The 17,316-nt window shown below is 39.5% G+C and overlaps 1 protein-coding gene across 1 annotated transcript in view; it reads right to left on the reverse strand.

Moving 5' to 3' along the window:
* gabrr2a (gamma-aminobutyric acid type A receptor subunit rho2a) overlaps positions 1-17,316 on the reverse strand; it is a gene marked incomplete at both ends in the record, with an annotated part of 43,963 nt that overhangs the window by 6,564 nt on the left and 20,083 nt on the right. Inside the window, 5 exons of the mRNA XM_080042515.1 lie at positions 2,213-2,365; positions 6,081-6,221; positions 8,040-8,122; positions 9,835-10,058; positions 14,757-14,824. Coding sequence (XP_079898641.1) covers positions 2,213-2,365; positions 6,081-6,221; positions 8,040-8,122; positions 9,835-10,058; positions 14,757-14,824 — 669 coding nt within the window. The remainder of the gene's footprint in view (positions 1-2,212; positions 2,366-6,080; positions 6,222-8,039; positions 8,123-9,834; positions 10,059-14,756; positions 14,825-17,316) is intronic.

Consider the following 17,316-nt stretch of genomic DNA (forward strand, 5'->3'; position numbering starts at 1 on the left):
TGGGGTTTGGTCAATTAAGCAAAACAAATGTCTAAACACTTGAAATTAACTCTGAACAAATACAACATACAATTCATATTCAATAATTAACATTCAAATGACAGATAGAACCAGTTAGATTAAAACGCAGTCTGGGGGTCAGAACACAGGACCCTTATGGCCAGGACACACCGGCCAGATAATCGCCGTCGTAGTGTCGGTAGGGGGTCGGGACACGAATCTGTTTGGTGTGTGCCGTGACGTCGGCCGACGTAGAGGTAGTCGGGCTTGTTCAATCGGCGGCCGACCGTCTTTCATTTGGAGCAATTTGATTGGTGGAGGGCTAGCGAATCAGTGAAGCCCGGAAGTGAGGCGGGTAGCACAAACAGCTAACCACAGCTAGCCATCGTTTTAATGTGTTTGTTCGTTTCGTTTTGCGAGTACTCACATGCATCAACCCTTGTTGACTGCTCGACACCATGCTCGACACTCTCTGCTAAAAATTGTGCTCTTATGGTCCATAAATATAAATACGTATTTCTATCTATGTTTATGCTCTAGAGAGCTGTCCCATCATTTCCGGCTTTCGTATTTTTTCGGGCCACAATACAGATTAGCGCCGCCTGCTGTTGTGGAGACAGAGCGTACGGAAAATAAGCAGTCGCCTCGGTGTGTTTTTTGGCCGCGACGGAAAGACTGGAGCTTCCTGAAACGGCGACTCCAGTTTTTGGGTAGTCGGAACGTGTCGGACTGGTGTGTCCTGGCCTTTAGAGCCAGCTAGTGTCTGGGGGTCAGAGCAAAGGACAATCAGAACCAGGTAGAACAGCCTGGGACTCAGAACACAGGACTAGACCCAGCTGTCATTTTTCATCTTTTGAGTCTTTGATTAATATTTTTCTGCATTTGTTTCATTGGGATCATTCATTGAATAAAGACATATTACTTAGAGTCTATTGATGTTAAAGGTCACTCTCCTGTCCCCCACATACATACGTGCCAAACCATGCCCTTGCTGACACCCCTTCAACCATCAACCCCCACCTCCAGCCCACATTGTCTTTTGTCTTATTCAAACTAGTCTCCTTGCTACCTTAAATATAATGGATACATAAAAAGAGGGCACAGACACTGTCTCACTTTACCCCACAGCATTTGTCTCACTTTACCCGACTGCCACAATTTCAGAAAAAACTACCTCTCTCAGCAATTCAGGCTAATCTTCAGTTATCATCATCACATGGTTTCATATGTTTTTTCTACCTGAATCAATTTGATTTGACACAACAATCGATTAAGTTGACAGCAAGAACATTTACTTTTACATGCAAAATACCTATTTTTGTGAAAAAAACATGCTTACAACATCACCATGAGGTCCTCTCTTTCATTGCCAAGGGGAAATGAGAGAGGCTTGAAAACATATATCTCACATGACCAAAAATGTGTTCCATTTCCCAGATAAAGGGGGTGTCTCACATTACCCGATGGCTCACATTCCCCCGTTCTCCCCTATGTTTTTTGTTTGATATGAAATAATGAAGACCCCAGGAAGAGTAGCTACTGTCTAAGACAGACAGAAACTAATGGGGATCTTAATTAACTAAACTAAACTAAAATCTTACCCACTGTATATTTATATTTGTTTTTTTGCCCCAAGCACTTGAGGGTCTTTCATTCAAGATGTATCAGTGTTTTGACAGACATCACACAGTGTCAGCCTCAAGTCTTCCTTTTTAGACTCACACTGTAATGCATGGGGACTAAATGCAGTGTTTGGGGGTTACTGCATTTGTGAGTGAGGGATGATAGGATAGCAAGATAAACAAGCAAAGCAAACTGCTGTTAAGAGAAACCGCCAAAGGAGAATGTATTAAGAGCGATCAGATGAGCCATGAAAGGATCACAGCAGGGGGGGGGACTGAAGCCTGTATGACATGCACAGCCACCACAGCCCCAATGCAGAGAAGAATTCAGAAGGAAAAGTGAGAGTGCTAGAGCGTGGGAGGATTGTGTGTTCGCACATCATGTCACAGACGGCTTTCATCATTTCACCCTGACAGATTTTCCTTAGGCACACAGTCCTTTAAAATTACTTTTTTTTTAAAGATTGTTTTTGTGCAATTTTCATGCTTTATTTGACAGAGGGGGGAGGGGGGGGGGGGGCTCTAACCACTACACCACAAGCGCCCTCTTTTCAAAAATGACATTTATTTGACAAGATTTTTTTTTTTACCCAGGGAAACTCTGGCCGGCACAGCCCTGCGGTCGATCCAGAAGGACACCCACGAGAGCATGACCATGAGCGTGGCGGGAAAGTAGGTCTGGAGCAGGAAGAAGAAGATATGGCGTCGCAGCGTGAAGTTGATGTACAGACGGTTGTACCAGCCTGCAGAGAAAGACAGCAAGAGACATGCTCAGACACAGTGGAATGCTACATGATTGAACAACGGAGAAACTTGTCACACAAAACCCAGTTTCAATGTAATGATGGCGGCAAAACAAATACTGGAGCTAGCCTCTCTACATGCAACTGCTTTTAAAAGGCCAGCCATATATTTCAAATAGTGTTAGCCTCATAGCATAATTGCCTAAATCATATTTACTCTACTCTACTTTTACTCTACATCTACTCTATTCTACATCTACTCTACTCTACATCTACTTTTCGTTAGCCTAATAGCATAATTGCCTAAGTCATATTTTAAGGGTTATAGAGTAGGGTAAAGTAGATGTAGAGTAGAGTAGATGTAGAATAGAGTAGAAGTAGAGTAAAAGTAGAGTAGAGTAAATATGATTTAGGCAATTATGCTATGAGGCTAACGATATCTAAATTGTACTTTCAGCCATGTCATTTTCACTGCAGCCATACTACATCACTGTCTAAATGTTTCAATGGTTTTTTCGCTCACTTTATCAGCTTGTTGTGCATTTGCATTTTTCCCCCGGAAAAGTTGTTAGGCCTGGTGGCAACAGTGGTCTGGTGAAATCCTGCAATTCTACTTACTTGGTTATCAAGGGAAACATTCAAATGTAGGCTTATTTCTCAATTTAAAAGAGGCAAGGCATAATTGTAGTCCATCACGATGACGCAAACAGTTAAACAATAAAAATAAAAATGTTTTTCCCCTTAAAAACAAATAAATGCATTCCTCCAAACATCATCATCACACATTATTGAAAAGATAGACTGGAGGCATAAAGGTCTTCATGTGAGGTTTACGCCCGTGAGACACAGCTGCATGGAGCCCATGCTGGAGCCTCACAGTGCCGCTGTGTTTCTGTTGTATGAGACGGACCAGTAACACACTCACGTTCTGTTTGCATTAGCAGTATACTACTACTAGCTATCTGATTATGTGCATTGCATGTCCCTGGACCTCCGACAAAAAAAAAAAAATTCAGACACAAGGTCATTCAAAGTGCTTTACAGGGGGACAAAGACATCAAGATTAGACATTAGAAATTGCAGACAAATTGCTAAAAAAAAATAAAAAAATAAAATTACAGGTTAAAAGGGAAACAGAAAAGTCTTCAGACTTGATTTAAAAGAGCTCTGAGAGTTGCAGCAGACCTCAAGTTTTCTGGAAGTTTGTTCCAGAGATTTGGTGCATAAAAACTAAAAGCTGCTTCTCCTTGTTTAGTCCTAACTCTGGGGGACAGAGAGTAGACCTGTCCCAGACGACCTAAGAGCTCTGGACGGTTCATTACGTATCAGCAGATCAGTAATGTATTTTGGCCCTGGAACGTTTAGTGCCTTGTAAACCAACATCAATCCCTGCGTTCCAATCCCCATACTTCCCTACTATTTAGTATGCCAGAAAAAGATTTAGGACGTCCCAACACATGCACGTCAATTGCAGTATGCCAAAAAAATCCTAGATGCCCTAATACATCCAATAGCATTTTGGAGTGTTCTTCTTTATTCTTGACATTTCTCGACATTATGAAAAAAAATCTTTATTATCTATTTTTTTTTCTCTCCTGTGGCCCTAAAACTCTTCTGTACGTGTATGTAGTGTAGTAAAAAGAAAAAAGTATTTGATTTGGAACGCAGGGAATATTTTCAATTCTTTGAGTGACAGGAAGCCAGTGTGAAGACCTCAGAACTGGGGTGATGTGATCCACTTCTTTGGTCCTAGTGAGCAGCAGCGTTCTGAATGAGCATAGTGTTATTTGCAGTTGTTTGTGGGAGACTGTGTGTGTGTTGCCTCGCCTATGAACAGCCCTTACAATGGCAGCCATCTAATTTAAGCAACACTTCTGAAGGAGACATTCAAAATTCGCTTCAATCCCCTTTGCTGTCCCCGAAAGATATTCTTTCTCTTTTTTTTCCATTTCTATTTCATTCTATTGTGTTGCTCTCCTGCGTCTTTATGTCTGTAAAGTCTGTATGTCCTTCTAAACACTTTATTTATTATTACTTTCTTTACTTTGCATCATGTCATCAATTGCATGTGCCAATTCCCTTTATATCCCGCTAACATAATGGTACTAATATACAGCCATTCATGACATGACCAGGTAAACCAAGGTAGTTCTGAGCAGATACTGATCTCATAATGAAATGAAAGTGAATGCATGACAATTCACATTAGTCTTTTATTGTTGCCTAATCATTTTTTTATTTTATTAAATAAATGTAATTTCTGTAACATATTTATCACTGTAACATAGCAAATGGACCAAACTAACGTCTTAAGCCCAGGTATAGGCTCCAATGCTGACTGTTTAAGGATATATTTGCATTGTTTTCTGCCCCTGAACTTGGAGTGTTGGTGTGTATTCATCCAGTAAGAGGAAGTTGATGTGTTTACGGAGCCTAGGTCAGTTGACTGATGCACTAGAGTTGACCTGCTGCGTTGCCATTATAAGTCAGGAGATACACATCTGAGCAGGAGAGAGAACATGTGTGTGTAGTATACATGCATAGTATACACATTTCTATTTCTGCTCCTTATTGATCCTGCTAATGTGTTGGATGTGTGAATAAGTAACTGGAGTCAATTCTCTTAGGTGATAACATATCAGTGTGATGCTTACAGCTTGTTCTGCTGCCTCCAAGCAGAAGAAAATGAATACATAAATAGACTACATGGTAAGGTGGTCGGAAAATGTAATAACAATCATAGATGAATCCTTGCCATGGTCGAATAAAGAAAAATGGTAATTGTTAATTGTGGAGGATAGTGGTAAAAGTGTTGGTCTTTAAACAGTCATCGGTTTCAGAAATGTTCTACATATAAATGGAACGGTTATGTGGCAAAGTGGGTATTGAGGTAGCCTCTGGAGTGCAGGGTTGGAGGTTCGATCCCCCGCCTACCCGCCACATGTGGAAGTGTCCCTGGGTAAGAGCTCCAAGCCCAACCCAGAGGACCCTCCATAATATTTTAATTTACATAAATATTTTTATGGAAAATCCATGTGTCCTTCTTCAATAGCTTCTCATTCATCTGACCCAGTGTCTCCAAATTATTTGTTCACACAATTTCTCAGATTTAGCCTCTTAATTTTCCTCTCAAAGTGCACCTGATTCATTTCACTTTAAAAAGGTGAAAAAAATCTCCTGGGGGGGCATACCCCCTGATCCCTCTAGGAGGGTCTGAATCTCGGCTGTCTAATATTTTCGCACAGCTGCACAGTGGAGGCACTAGCGGAAAACACTGGGTGTGTGAATGATATTTAACAAAGATCTATAGTTTCAGCAGCGCTAACATTGGAGAGGGGCCCCCTAATCATATTTCGCTTAGGGCCACATGAAGGCTTGGGCCGGCTCTGGGTGAAGGTGGTAAGAAATGTAAAGCGCTTTGGCGCTGAGAAAATCGCTACATTAGTCAAGTCCATTTTCCTTACAGAGGTTTGAGTAAATGTAGGTTGATAATGGCAGGCAGAAAACAGAGCAGACATGTTCCATTTTGATGAAATCACCGTTATTCATAGGAAGACATTGCCCAAAACAACAATGTCTAACAAGCATTCATTATATATGATTGAATTAAAACAGGTCTGAGCTTCTGTTTTCTTATTTAATCATGTGTGTGCGCGTGTGTGTGTGTGTGCGCGTGTGTGTGTGTGTGCATGTATGTGTGTGTGTGTGTGTGTACCTGTGCTGCTGTAGAAGGCCAGGCGAGACGTGGTGTGGAACTTCTGAATGAGGAACTGTGACAGTGAGATGCGGTCGTCGGTGCTGAGGGATTCATCTCCACTCTTCCAGTACAGCATCACGTCTTCATCTGTGTAGGCATCTGAGAAGAAACGCTCCCATCACAATCTAACCATGGTCTCAGCCTTTAACACAACTCTACATGACTGTAAAGTATGACTGTGACTGGGTGTGAATGAATAGAACCTGGATCCCTGTAAAGTTGACCAGTTTAATACGTTGCTGAAGACTCACTTTTGTTGCATTGGCCTTCAACACAAGTTGAGACTTTGACACTCCTAACTTTTTTTTCATGTATTTATCTTATATGTTATTTTGTATTGTATCTTGTACAGCTGATGTTGTTTTTAAATGTGCTGTAGAAATCATTTTGACTTTGACTTTACATATTTTACATTATGCATTAAAACCTTGCAGTTTTAATTTCAAAATTGGATTTTTCACCATAACACTTAAATTTCATGTCAACAGGATTTCATTCTGTTATTCTTTTCACAACAATGTTGTGTTGTCATGTAGCCTCTTCTTTCAGCCAATCACACACTCTCCCCCTGCCTCTTAAAGGAATAGTTCAACATTTTACATGTTTATCTTTTTGCCTCACTCTCAGGCTCAAGAAAAGGTGACAGAAACCGTTCCTGTAACTGTGCGTGCATTTTTGATATAGAAATGGGCAAAGGTCTCTCATCCAGGTTATCTTAGCTCAAACACTGGTAGTCAAGGGGAGCAGGTCAAAAGATAAACTTTATAACATCACTAAATGGTCCTGTGTGCTTGTTGGGACTTGTTTATTTACCACGTTATGTTGCGCTTTACAATTTTTACACATGTCATTTTAGAGTTAAATACATACGTGACCATCACAGGTGAAAGCTGGTTTCTTTCCACAACTGCAATAACAATTAGCCCGTTGCTCCTGTTAGCTCCAGCAACAACAGTGTCAAAGTCATTCTATTCTTTATTTGGAAATGTTGATGAATGTCAAAGTCATTGTTAAAGGTGAAGTAAGAGATTTATTTATGTTAATATAAGTGTTAAATCGCTCTTTATTCATACAGTGATCACTGATATAGTGTGCACGTTTCAAAAAGCCGATCTCTCAGTCACTGGCTCTGCATGTAATCGGCAAATATAAATAAATATAAATTTTCTGGGACCCCACTACAGATAACCAATCAGAAGGGAGAACGCTACAAACCGGCACCCGTCTCACTGCCGGTGCACGTGCAGAGCGACAGATGGGTTAATGTGTATGCGCCTACAATGGCGGAGCAGGTAAAAATCCTTTCCAATGTCTGTTTTGATGGTTTGTATCATGTTTTATCACACTTACGGATCTGAGATGATGCTAGATAACTCGCTGCTTGAAGACCGCAGTGCATTAATGTGGTGACGTGGGGACGAGGGAGGGGACTGCTAACTGCAGTCACTGACAGGAAGTTAGCTAAACTGACCATTTTGCTTACTGAACCTTTAATAATATCTATCAACTTCATCTGTAAGTACACAGAAACATCACACGGTGTCTTCTCACTCTCAACTGAAGTCAAGTAGGAAGTATTTGCTCTTTAGTCAATTCATTCCCTGGGTTCCAATCCCCATACTTCCCTACTATTTAGTATGCCAGCAAAAAGATTTAGGATGTCCCCAATACATGTACATCAATTGTAGTACGCTGAAAATATATTAATGCCCCACTAACTCCAATAGCATGTTGGAGTATTTCCTCTTTATTCTTGACATTTCTCGACATAATGAAAAAAAAAACTTCCTTATCTGATTTGTTTTTCTCTCTCCCGTGGCCCTAAGACTGTTCTGTACTTTAGTATGCAGTGTAGTAAAAAGGAAAAGTGTGTGATTTGGAACGCAGGGAGTCAAATCAAAGTAAAGATGTACTCACAGCTCTCCAGCTCCAGTGAGCAGGTCTGAGAGTCCAGAGGGAAGCGGCTGAAGTCCATGTTACAGGCTGAAGTCACTGTCACCCTGTTCAAACCACACAACCAGCATTCATTACTGTCACTTTGACTTGATCTAAATGTATCCACATGTTGACTGGAACAGCCAATACCATGGGGTTATCTGTTGTGTGTCATGACTTATCTGATGTGGCCTGAATATACAAGGCAGACAGCGTTTTTCCCCAGCACTATTTTGCTTCCATAACATGTCTTCTTTCATACTATATAAAAAGCTTACAATTTTACATTCAGGTGTTTATTTGACTGAACCTTGTCTGTTTGCGGCGGTATATATTTCTCTTGTACAACCATCTTTAACAGATACGTAGGCAACTGTAAGCTAACATATATTAGCCATAACTTTATGAGGCCATAACTACTTTAATATACTGGATGTAAGTTAAGCAAATGTTTTATGTTGTACTGTATAAACCAAGGAGCCTGCTACTGTTTTCAGGAGAATTAATAAAGAGTAACAAAAAAATAACTACTAAATCTAAACAAAGGCTGTGAGTGAGTCACTCCACTGTGCTTTAGTAAGCACACCGTTGGAAAACAGAATAGTTCTGATCCATCTGAGACTATATCTATTGACACCAATGTTACAATCAACGTGACTGGGAGACACTAAATCGTCATGTGCTCTCGCAGTGGGCTAAGTGTTTGTTCACTCACACAAACACAAGGTCCCTGCAACTTGATCTTGAGCCAGCGGGAAATCAGCCCAGTCAGTCGAAGTAAACATGATTTTGCGTCAACAACACTGTTTTCAAAATGAAACTATTCAATGGAGCGAGTAGTGAGGGGTATTGTTGTTCTTGAGAAAGCCACTGGAGTAGTAGCACTCATACAGCGACACATGAGAACGCACAACACAGAAATGCAGCACAGATAAATTCCACTCTCTGAAGGTCAGGCAGGGCAGGCCACCTCATTATTAAACAGAGGAATACATGAGGCCTGTGTTGGATTTCTCAATATAAAACTCTAATCATGGCTTGGAGCCTTGAATAATAGGATATGAAATAACAATCATATCGTATGTGGCCCCAATCATGTTGGATTTTATTTTATGTATGGCACAACACTGTTTATTATATTTTTAAGACACATTGCTTGACTTTGTAGGACGAGAGACCAAAACACATACACACTAAGTACTGAGTTTTCAGAAATACCCGTAAATTTGTAGACAAGGTCTGAAATGAAATCCCTTACAAAATTGAATAAAAACAGATATATTTATTTAAACAAAAATGAAATTGAATGAATTAATATGACTGTACTACTGCTATAGAAAGGCCTGTGGATTGTAGTGGATTAGTACTGGCTGCTCTGAAAAAAAGGCCTATTGAAAACATAAAAAGAAATGTTAGGATTTATCAGTGCCATGTGATAAATATCCCTGCGTTCCAAATCACATACTCTTTCTTTTTTACTACACTACATACTAAAGTAGAGAAGAGTATTAGGGCCGCAGAAGACAAAAAAAAAAATCAGATGAGGAAGATTTTTTTTCATTATGTACAGAAATGTCAAGAATAAAGACAAATAATCCAAAATGCAATTGGAGTTAGTAGGGCATAGGGGTATTTTTGGCACACTGCAATTGACCTTCATGTAATGGGACAGCCTAAATCTTTTTCTGGCTTACTAAATAGTATGGAAGTATGGGGATTGGAACGCAGGGTAAATGTATTTCAATCAGTGATTATAAGATTGTGAAATGCTGCGGACCTCAAGCTGTAGAGGACATGTCCATCTGGGAAGACCCTGAGCATGATGTTCTCTGTGGTGGTGTCGTGAATGAAGGACCTCTTGGAGTGGACAAAGAACACGTCAGGAACCCAGATCTTCTTGACCAGGCGGCCGTCAAAGGTCATGCTCTTATTGGTGCTGCTGGTGAAGGACAGACGCTCATCCTTCCAGTAGTGTCTCAGGTACAGAGTCATGGTGAAGTCCTAGTGGAGGGAGGAGGATAGGAGTGGATAGTCAAATCACCACCAAACTACAGCTACACATCCAGGTTTGAAGATAAAACTGAATGTTGACCATGACCGACCAGTATGACTGTGTGTGAATTAACAGAACCTGGATCCCTGTAAAGTTGAACAATTTAATACGTTGCTGAAGACTCACTTTTGTTGCATTGGACTTTAACACAAGTTGAGACTTTGACACTCCTAACTTTTTTTTCATGTATCTTATATGTTGTTTTGTATTGTATCTTGTACAGCACTTTGGTCAACTGATGATGTTTTTAAATGTGCTATAGAAATCATTTTGACTATGACTATGACCCTCACCAGTCTATTCCCCTTAAAAGACTCCTAAAGGTGGTATAAGCCATTCTCGAGAATGTTTGTTGACTCCCTTTTGGTAAAAATCAGTGAATATCCCCTCAGAATCTGCTATACCTGTCCGTATCATATGAGTTTACAGATCCTAGGCTGTGTATTAACCCTTTTTTTCGGCACGCAGGCACAGTACGGACAGGTGGTAGATTGTGAGGAGATATTCACCCATTTTGCCAAAACTGATTTGTCGACAAACATTCTCCACAATGGCTTACCCCACATTAAAGTGGTATCACTTCGTCAAATCCAAGGACTTGAAGACAAAATCAAAAAAATAAAAATAAAAATCCATTGCCCACTGAATCACGATGAAATTCCTCATGTAATGATACATTATGAGTGAGTAAGTTAGAGAACATTTTAACAATCGCTGGACTGTAGAAAAGTGTAAGGAACTGTTCAGATTATTCTTTGCATGCGAATATTTTTTACTTATTCTAAAAGATTAACCACAAATTTGTATTATTGGGTCCAGACCATCTGGACACACAAATCCCCTAAAACATATTAAGCATTCGGTCAAAAAACCATATCATGATGTTGGATTTCAGCTGTAATAATCCAATCTATTTCCTTCATGTGAGATCTATTGCCAAAGCATTGTTGAATTTAGGAGACACCAAATCCACTATTACATCATACTTGATGTTCTCTCGCTGCCAACAGGAATTCTTTCAGAAATACATTCAGATTGAAAAATTTATAAAAAGCAGTCCTTCCTAGTCCTCACAAAATCCATGAAAAGAGATGGTTAGTATGCCTGCACACAGCCATCCTGCTGGGTGTTCCCATGACTTGGTTTAACCAAACATAATGCAAGGTAATAGAAAGATTTCATTATCAGAGCATAAACACTCATCGGTTGTCTACCCAGGATGTGTTCAGGAACAGTACACAGCGTAGGTCATCTTCCTGTTGGCAACACTCACAGCGCAACTCACATTCACTGTATTTACACTTGATGAAAATAAATTCAAAGTGCACAAAAATAATTTAATCATATTAAAGTGGCTACAAGTAACTTTGTCAGTTGGCGGCCCCTTTGGACAAAAGCGGTAGTATTTTTACGACGCCAGCTGTCGTAAAGCTGTTTTCTAGCGCGTGCCGGGCATGCGAGTGTATGAGTAGGATGCAATATAGTGCATGTCCATGTGTTGAAAGTGTGAGGGCACCGGACTATTTTCGGCTCCGTGAGTGTGGTTAGTATAAATTGTTTGTTGTTTTAAGTTTAACTAATTTACATGTACATGTTTTTATATACGGTATATGATTGTATGAAGGGATACATATCTATGTACAGTAATTATATGAATGTATGTGGATATGTATTTTTCACATATACAGTACTGTGCAAAAGTTTTAGGCAGGTGTGAAAAAATGCTGTAAACTAAGAATGCTTGGAAAAATATAAATAATAATTGTTTATTTTGAAAAAAAAAATAAAAAAAAAATCCTAAGTGAGGGAACAAGGTAGTTCTACTGGATAAGCAAGGTCTCTCCCAGACATAGATCTCAAAGCAGACAGGGGTTTGGGTGCTGCTTTTTTGATGAAGCACAAAGAAACGGGTAACGTTGAGGATCGTAGACGCAGTGGTCGGCCAAGAAGCTTAGTGCAGCAGATGAAAACACATCAAGCTTATTTCCCTTAGAAACCAGAAGATGTTAAACAATGCCATCAGCTCAGAACTGGCAGAAACCAGTGGGACCAAGGTACACCCATCTACTGTCTGGACAAGTCTGCCCAGATGTGGTCTTCATGGAGGGTTGCAGCTGAAAAGCCATATATACCTCCGACATGGCTATATACCTACCTCCGACATGGAAACAAGGTCAAATGACTCAACTATCCACCAAAACATAAGAACTGGGGCTCAGACAAAATGGCAATAGGTGCTCTGGACCTATGAGTTGAAATTTTAAATATTTGACTGTAGCAGAAGGCAGTTGTTCGCCAAAGGGCTGAAGAGCGGTATAATAATGAGTGTCTGCAGGCAACAGTGAAGCATGGTGGAGGTTCCTTGCAAGTTTGGGGGCATTTCTGCAAATAGAATTGAAGATTTGGTCAGGATTAATGGTGTCCTCAATGCTGAGAACAGTAGATGGATGTACCAGGGTCCCACTGGTTTCTGCCAATTCTGAGCTGATGGCACTGCTGTGGCTAGATGTCTCTTCTGTTCATTAGCTGTATTTTGTTAATGTATGAAAATAAACTATTAAAACTTCATTTTTCAATAGCATTCTTAGGTTACAGCATTTTTCACACCTGCCTAAACCTTTTGCACAGTACTGTATGTGTCTGTAACAAATGATCCATTGTTGCTATTATCATTCATTATTTTAATGCTTTAAATTAGTTTCCTCTTCTCATATTGTATCCTCTACAGCAGTGGTTCTCAACTGGTGGGACGGACACTCTACCGGGGGATGAAAAAAAAAAAAAAAAAGATCTTAATTTTTTTTTTTTTTTTTGTAATTTCAATTTTTTTCCTGATATGTAGCCTAGTTCAGAGATGATATGTATTTTTTTTCTTTCTTAACTTTTTTTTGATAGGTAGTTGCCAAGTTCATCACACAAACACTCCAATCCACTGATATGAGATCAGTTTGCAATTTTCAATTACTAAATTAATGGTAGGACTGTGGCCACTAGAACTGGTCTCTGGTCAGCAAAGGTCTTGAAAACAGCATAAGTGTGCTTGTGACATGCGTGCCACCCATGCATGTGTATGGGCACGTGTCCCAGCAGATTTTTTAAATCTGAATAAAAAAATTTAAGTTTGTAGTTAGCAAGTGTAACATGTTCTTAGGGCAGAATTTCATAAATAAAGGTTTATTTTTTTAGCAAGATATTTGGTCAAAAGCTAGTTGTCATCCGTCCCTCTGTCCAGTTGTTAGGCATCTGGCTGCTCGCAAGTTATGTTGTCTTGCTAATTTTACTATTCATCTGAACTGAAATAAATATTGACTTTTTCCTTTATTATCTTCGCCAGAATGCACCAGAATGCTTAGATTACATGTTAAAAACACAAAAAAATATTCTGGGGGGGATGCCCCCAGACCCCCCTTCAGGGGTTTAGTTTTCTGACAAACATTACAATGGATACTAACATGATTTGGGCATTTGGGATTATAAATCATCTTTGAATTGGTTGTACAGCATATCACATGTTATTCATTCAGGGGTGCGATGGCCACCCCACTCTAGCTCTGTGGCCCACCGTGGCCACCCCCAGTCAAGATTTCCTGGAATCGCCACTGAGACACACAGAACTCCGCGTTCAGGCTGCACAGCACATTAATCGCAGGTAGCATTTTGAGCTAAATCTGGCCACTTTCCAAATCCAAGACTCAATAGTTGAAACATTCTCTGAACTGGGTTGTCAGACAGCAGTGTTTCCCATTGATCATAGACTTTGTTTTGTGAAGCTTTTTCATAACAGGTATACCTATTGTAGAATTTATTATGTGTATGTTCTATTTAGGCTACTATTTTCTTCTCTTCTAAGGAGATTTAAAAAAAAAAAAAATCCTCAGTGTCTCATTGATACAATCTCATAATTGGCTTTTAAAGTGCACCAGAATTTAACGTTAAAATATAAGAAATTTCCGGACCCCAACCCTAAATCCAATGTTCAACTCAAAGGTGCGCCACTGGCCTAGCCCTTGTGATAATAACAATAATAGATTATCTATCTATCTATCTATCTATCTATCTATCTATCGATCGATCTATCGATCTATCTATCTATCTATCTATCTATCTATCTATCTATCTATCTATCTATCTATCTATCTATCTATCTATCTATCTATCTATCTATCTATCTATCTATCTATCTATCTATCTATCTATCTGTGTAGGGTGGTGTGTGTGTGTGTGTGTGTGTGTGTGTGGGGGAGGGGGGGGGTTGTCAGGGTCGGTGGGGGGGCCCAACTGCAATGACCCAGCTTTGGGGGGGCCCAGCTTGCAGAAGGTTGAGAACCCCTGCTCTACAGGATCAATTTATCAATACATTTTCATTGTTCACTTGATTTTTCGTATTCTTTATATTGTTTTGTGCCTTTTTCTTCATGTTCTAAATGCTATAACAAAAAAGTAGCCATGTAAAAACCTTTATGGCCATCATTATTAAAAAAAATCCCCTATTTGACCTATTTCCCTCCTGTAATTACACTACCACCGCTAGACATTCTGTATATTTTCTTCCCAATAAATCCAGTTCCATCTCAACTTTATCTCCTACTGTGACGTGCATATTCTGGAATAAAGTGTACTACATGTATAAATTCATCTTTTCTTACCATATCAACCTCAGAGATACTGTCCAGGCTCTCCACCTGAACGTCCACTCCAACAGGGATCGCAGGACCTGCCAAACAAGAGTAAATCATCAGCAAATAGATGGAGAAAGTATAGCTGAGTTATGAGAACTCACCCTGTGTTCCAAACTACACACTACAGTTAAGTTAAGTTATCTTTATTGGTCAATTTACACAAGGCACATTTAAAATTGGGTTTTCACATATCCCCTCTCAAGTGACCACAATTCGGAGGGGGTCAGAGCGCAGGGTCAGCCATAGTACAGCGCCCCTGGAGTAGTTCAGGGTTGAGTGTCTTGCTCAAAGACACAATCAGAGCCGGCCCGAGGCTTAAGCAAACTAAGCGGTTGCTTAGGGCCCCCGACTGCCAGTTTCTTTTTTGAGTTTGTGTTTGATATTAACATCATATTATGCAAATGTAAGTTATCAGACAAAAAAGGAATTCAATGTTTTGGTTGACCAAATCAGAGTGCAGGGTTAAACTCAGAGTTTGAAAAGCCTTCTTCCTGAAACACCCCCCAGGTGAGAAACAATAACATGTAAGAAACCAAAACTAACATCCTGATTGTTTCCATGAGGTTGTTTGTATTGAGTGGCTCCCTGCTAACAGTTTGTCCTTTAGATGGAGATATCTGTCCATCCATCCTATACTTTGTCCTGGAACAAGACATCTCAACAACTGCAGCAACTTTTGAAATGTGATGGATATACAGTACATGGTTCTAATGGGTTTATTACTCCTGTCTGTCCTTATCACGTTCAAAAGGCTACTTTTGGCGAACGTTTGGCGAAACTTGTTTATGTTTATACTAGAGGTGGGCATAGATTAATTTTTTTAATCTAGATTAATCTAGATTAATTTTGAAATTAATCTAGATTAATCTAGATTAAAATGTCTCATTTGAATTCATTCATAATATGCGTGTGCTCCCTAAATAATGACTCAAAGTAAGTCTTTGAGAACGTGTTTCTCAAGACAGGTGGCGCATCAGACCAGGGGCTCATCTCCTGTTTCCAACATGCATCACAAACTGCTTGAGGAAGCTGTTCTACTATGATAATTGGTGATGAAAATAAATAATGTTCAACAAGATGTACTTGTGTTTACAAACTGTTTATTCAGTTAAACATGAACTTTGAACTGTAGGCCATAAGAGGTAACGATGAATTGTTTAGGGCTGCAACTAACGATTATTTCAATAATCGATTAATCGGTCGATTATTTTTTCGATTAATCGATGAATCGGATAAAAAAAATAAACATTTGTAAATGCTGCATCTTTATTCAAAAACTGAACATTACTTCAAATTCACAGTGCACACTGAAGTGTCAAAACACCAGGTTATTGCTCCAACGTCCCGGAACTATTAAAAGTAATATTAAATGATAAAAAATTAATAATAAACTTAACTGGGATAACACAAAAAAAAACATACAATGTATGATATACATTTATACAGTATAAGGGATGTCCATGGTAAACCAGTCAACCGATAATATTTTTAACCGGTAAATACTAACGGTTAAAAAAATTAAATCATCTTAATTTCTCTCAGATGACAGGAGTTAATTTGTATTGATATTGATACCATTTTCAAGACTCCTTAACGATCCAAGTCTTTATTGATATCAAAATTGATAATTTTCTATTATTTTGTTGAAATAGAACTTGTATTATTGCTTTAATTGCTGATATGATCGTAGCTCTAGATAGGACATTAAACAGGTCATAATTCCATTCCATCTTTACTATCTATTTTATCTTGCTGGGAAAACAAGTTTCGCCAAAATCTCAAATTTCTTTTTTTTTGTGTTGCATTTGAACACATCAATCATATTACTGAGCCCGCCTGAACACATCACAGTTGACATGTTTGCTACTTTTTTTAAGCTAACTAGCTTTATATCCTTCCGATTTTAACATGGATTTAAAATCTGGATCACTATTTTTAACTGACGGGACTTTCTACACCGTTCGGTTGTATGATTACTGCCGCTGCATTGAATGACTGTTGATGCGCCGATGCCGATTCTCCGAGCACGTCTGCACACCGTCTGCAGCAGCAGCTGACAGAGTTTTTTTGGACTAGACGGATACTGAGTTGATGGAGTTTTTTTTAACCCAAAGAAAGCAAAGGTACAACACTTTTATATAGGCCTGCAGTCCAGTGTTAGATATGACCAAAATACAAGCTGTGGCCGCTCACACTATAGCTTTCCCGCACGTGAAGCGAGCCTTCACGTGCGGAAGGGGGTTCACCCCGACGGCGAACAGCATCTCCCCTGAGCCGAACAGGAGGTGGAATTAAGAGATTAACGGCGATATTTTTTTTATCGCCCGATAAGAGTTTGGCGTTAACGCAGCCGTTAACGCCGTTATCGGCCCACCACTAGTTTATACTAACCGCGGCAATATTTGAATATTCCTCGGTTAGCGTAGTCGCCGCTGAGTGTAAACACCTGACTTTCTTTCAGCATGCACACACCACGGACGCGTAGCGGATGGTGAGTAGATTTTGACAAAAAGTGTTTTGGATTAAA

Source organism: Ammodytes marinus, assembly GCF_949987685.1.
Source record: "Ammodytes marinus genome assembly, chromosome: 15".
In the NCBI taxonomy this organism is placed as follows: Eukaryota; Metazoa; Chordata; class Actinopteri; order Uranoscopiformes; family Ammodytidae; genus Ammodytes; species Ammodytes marinus.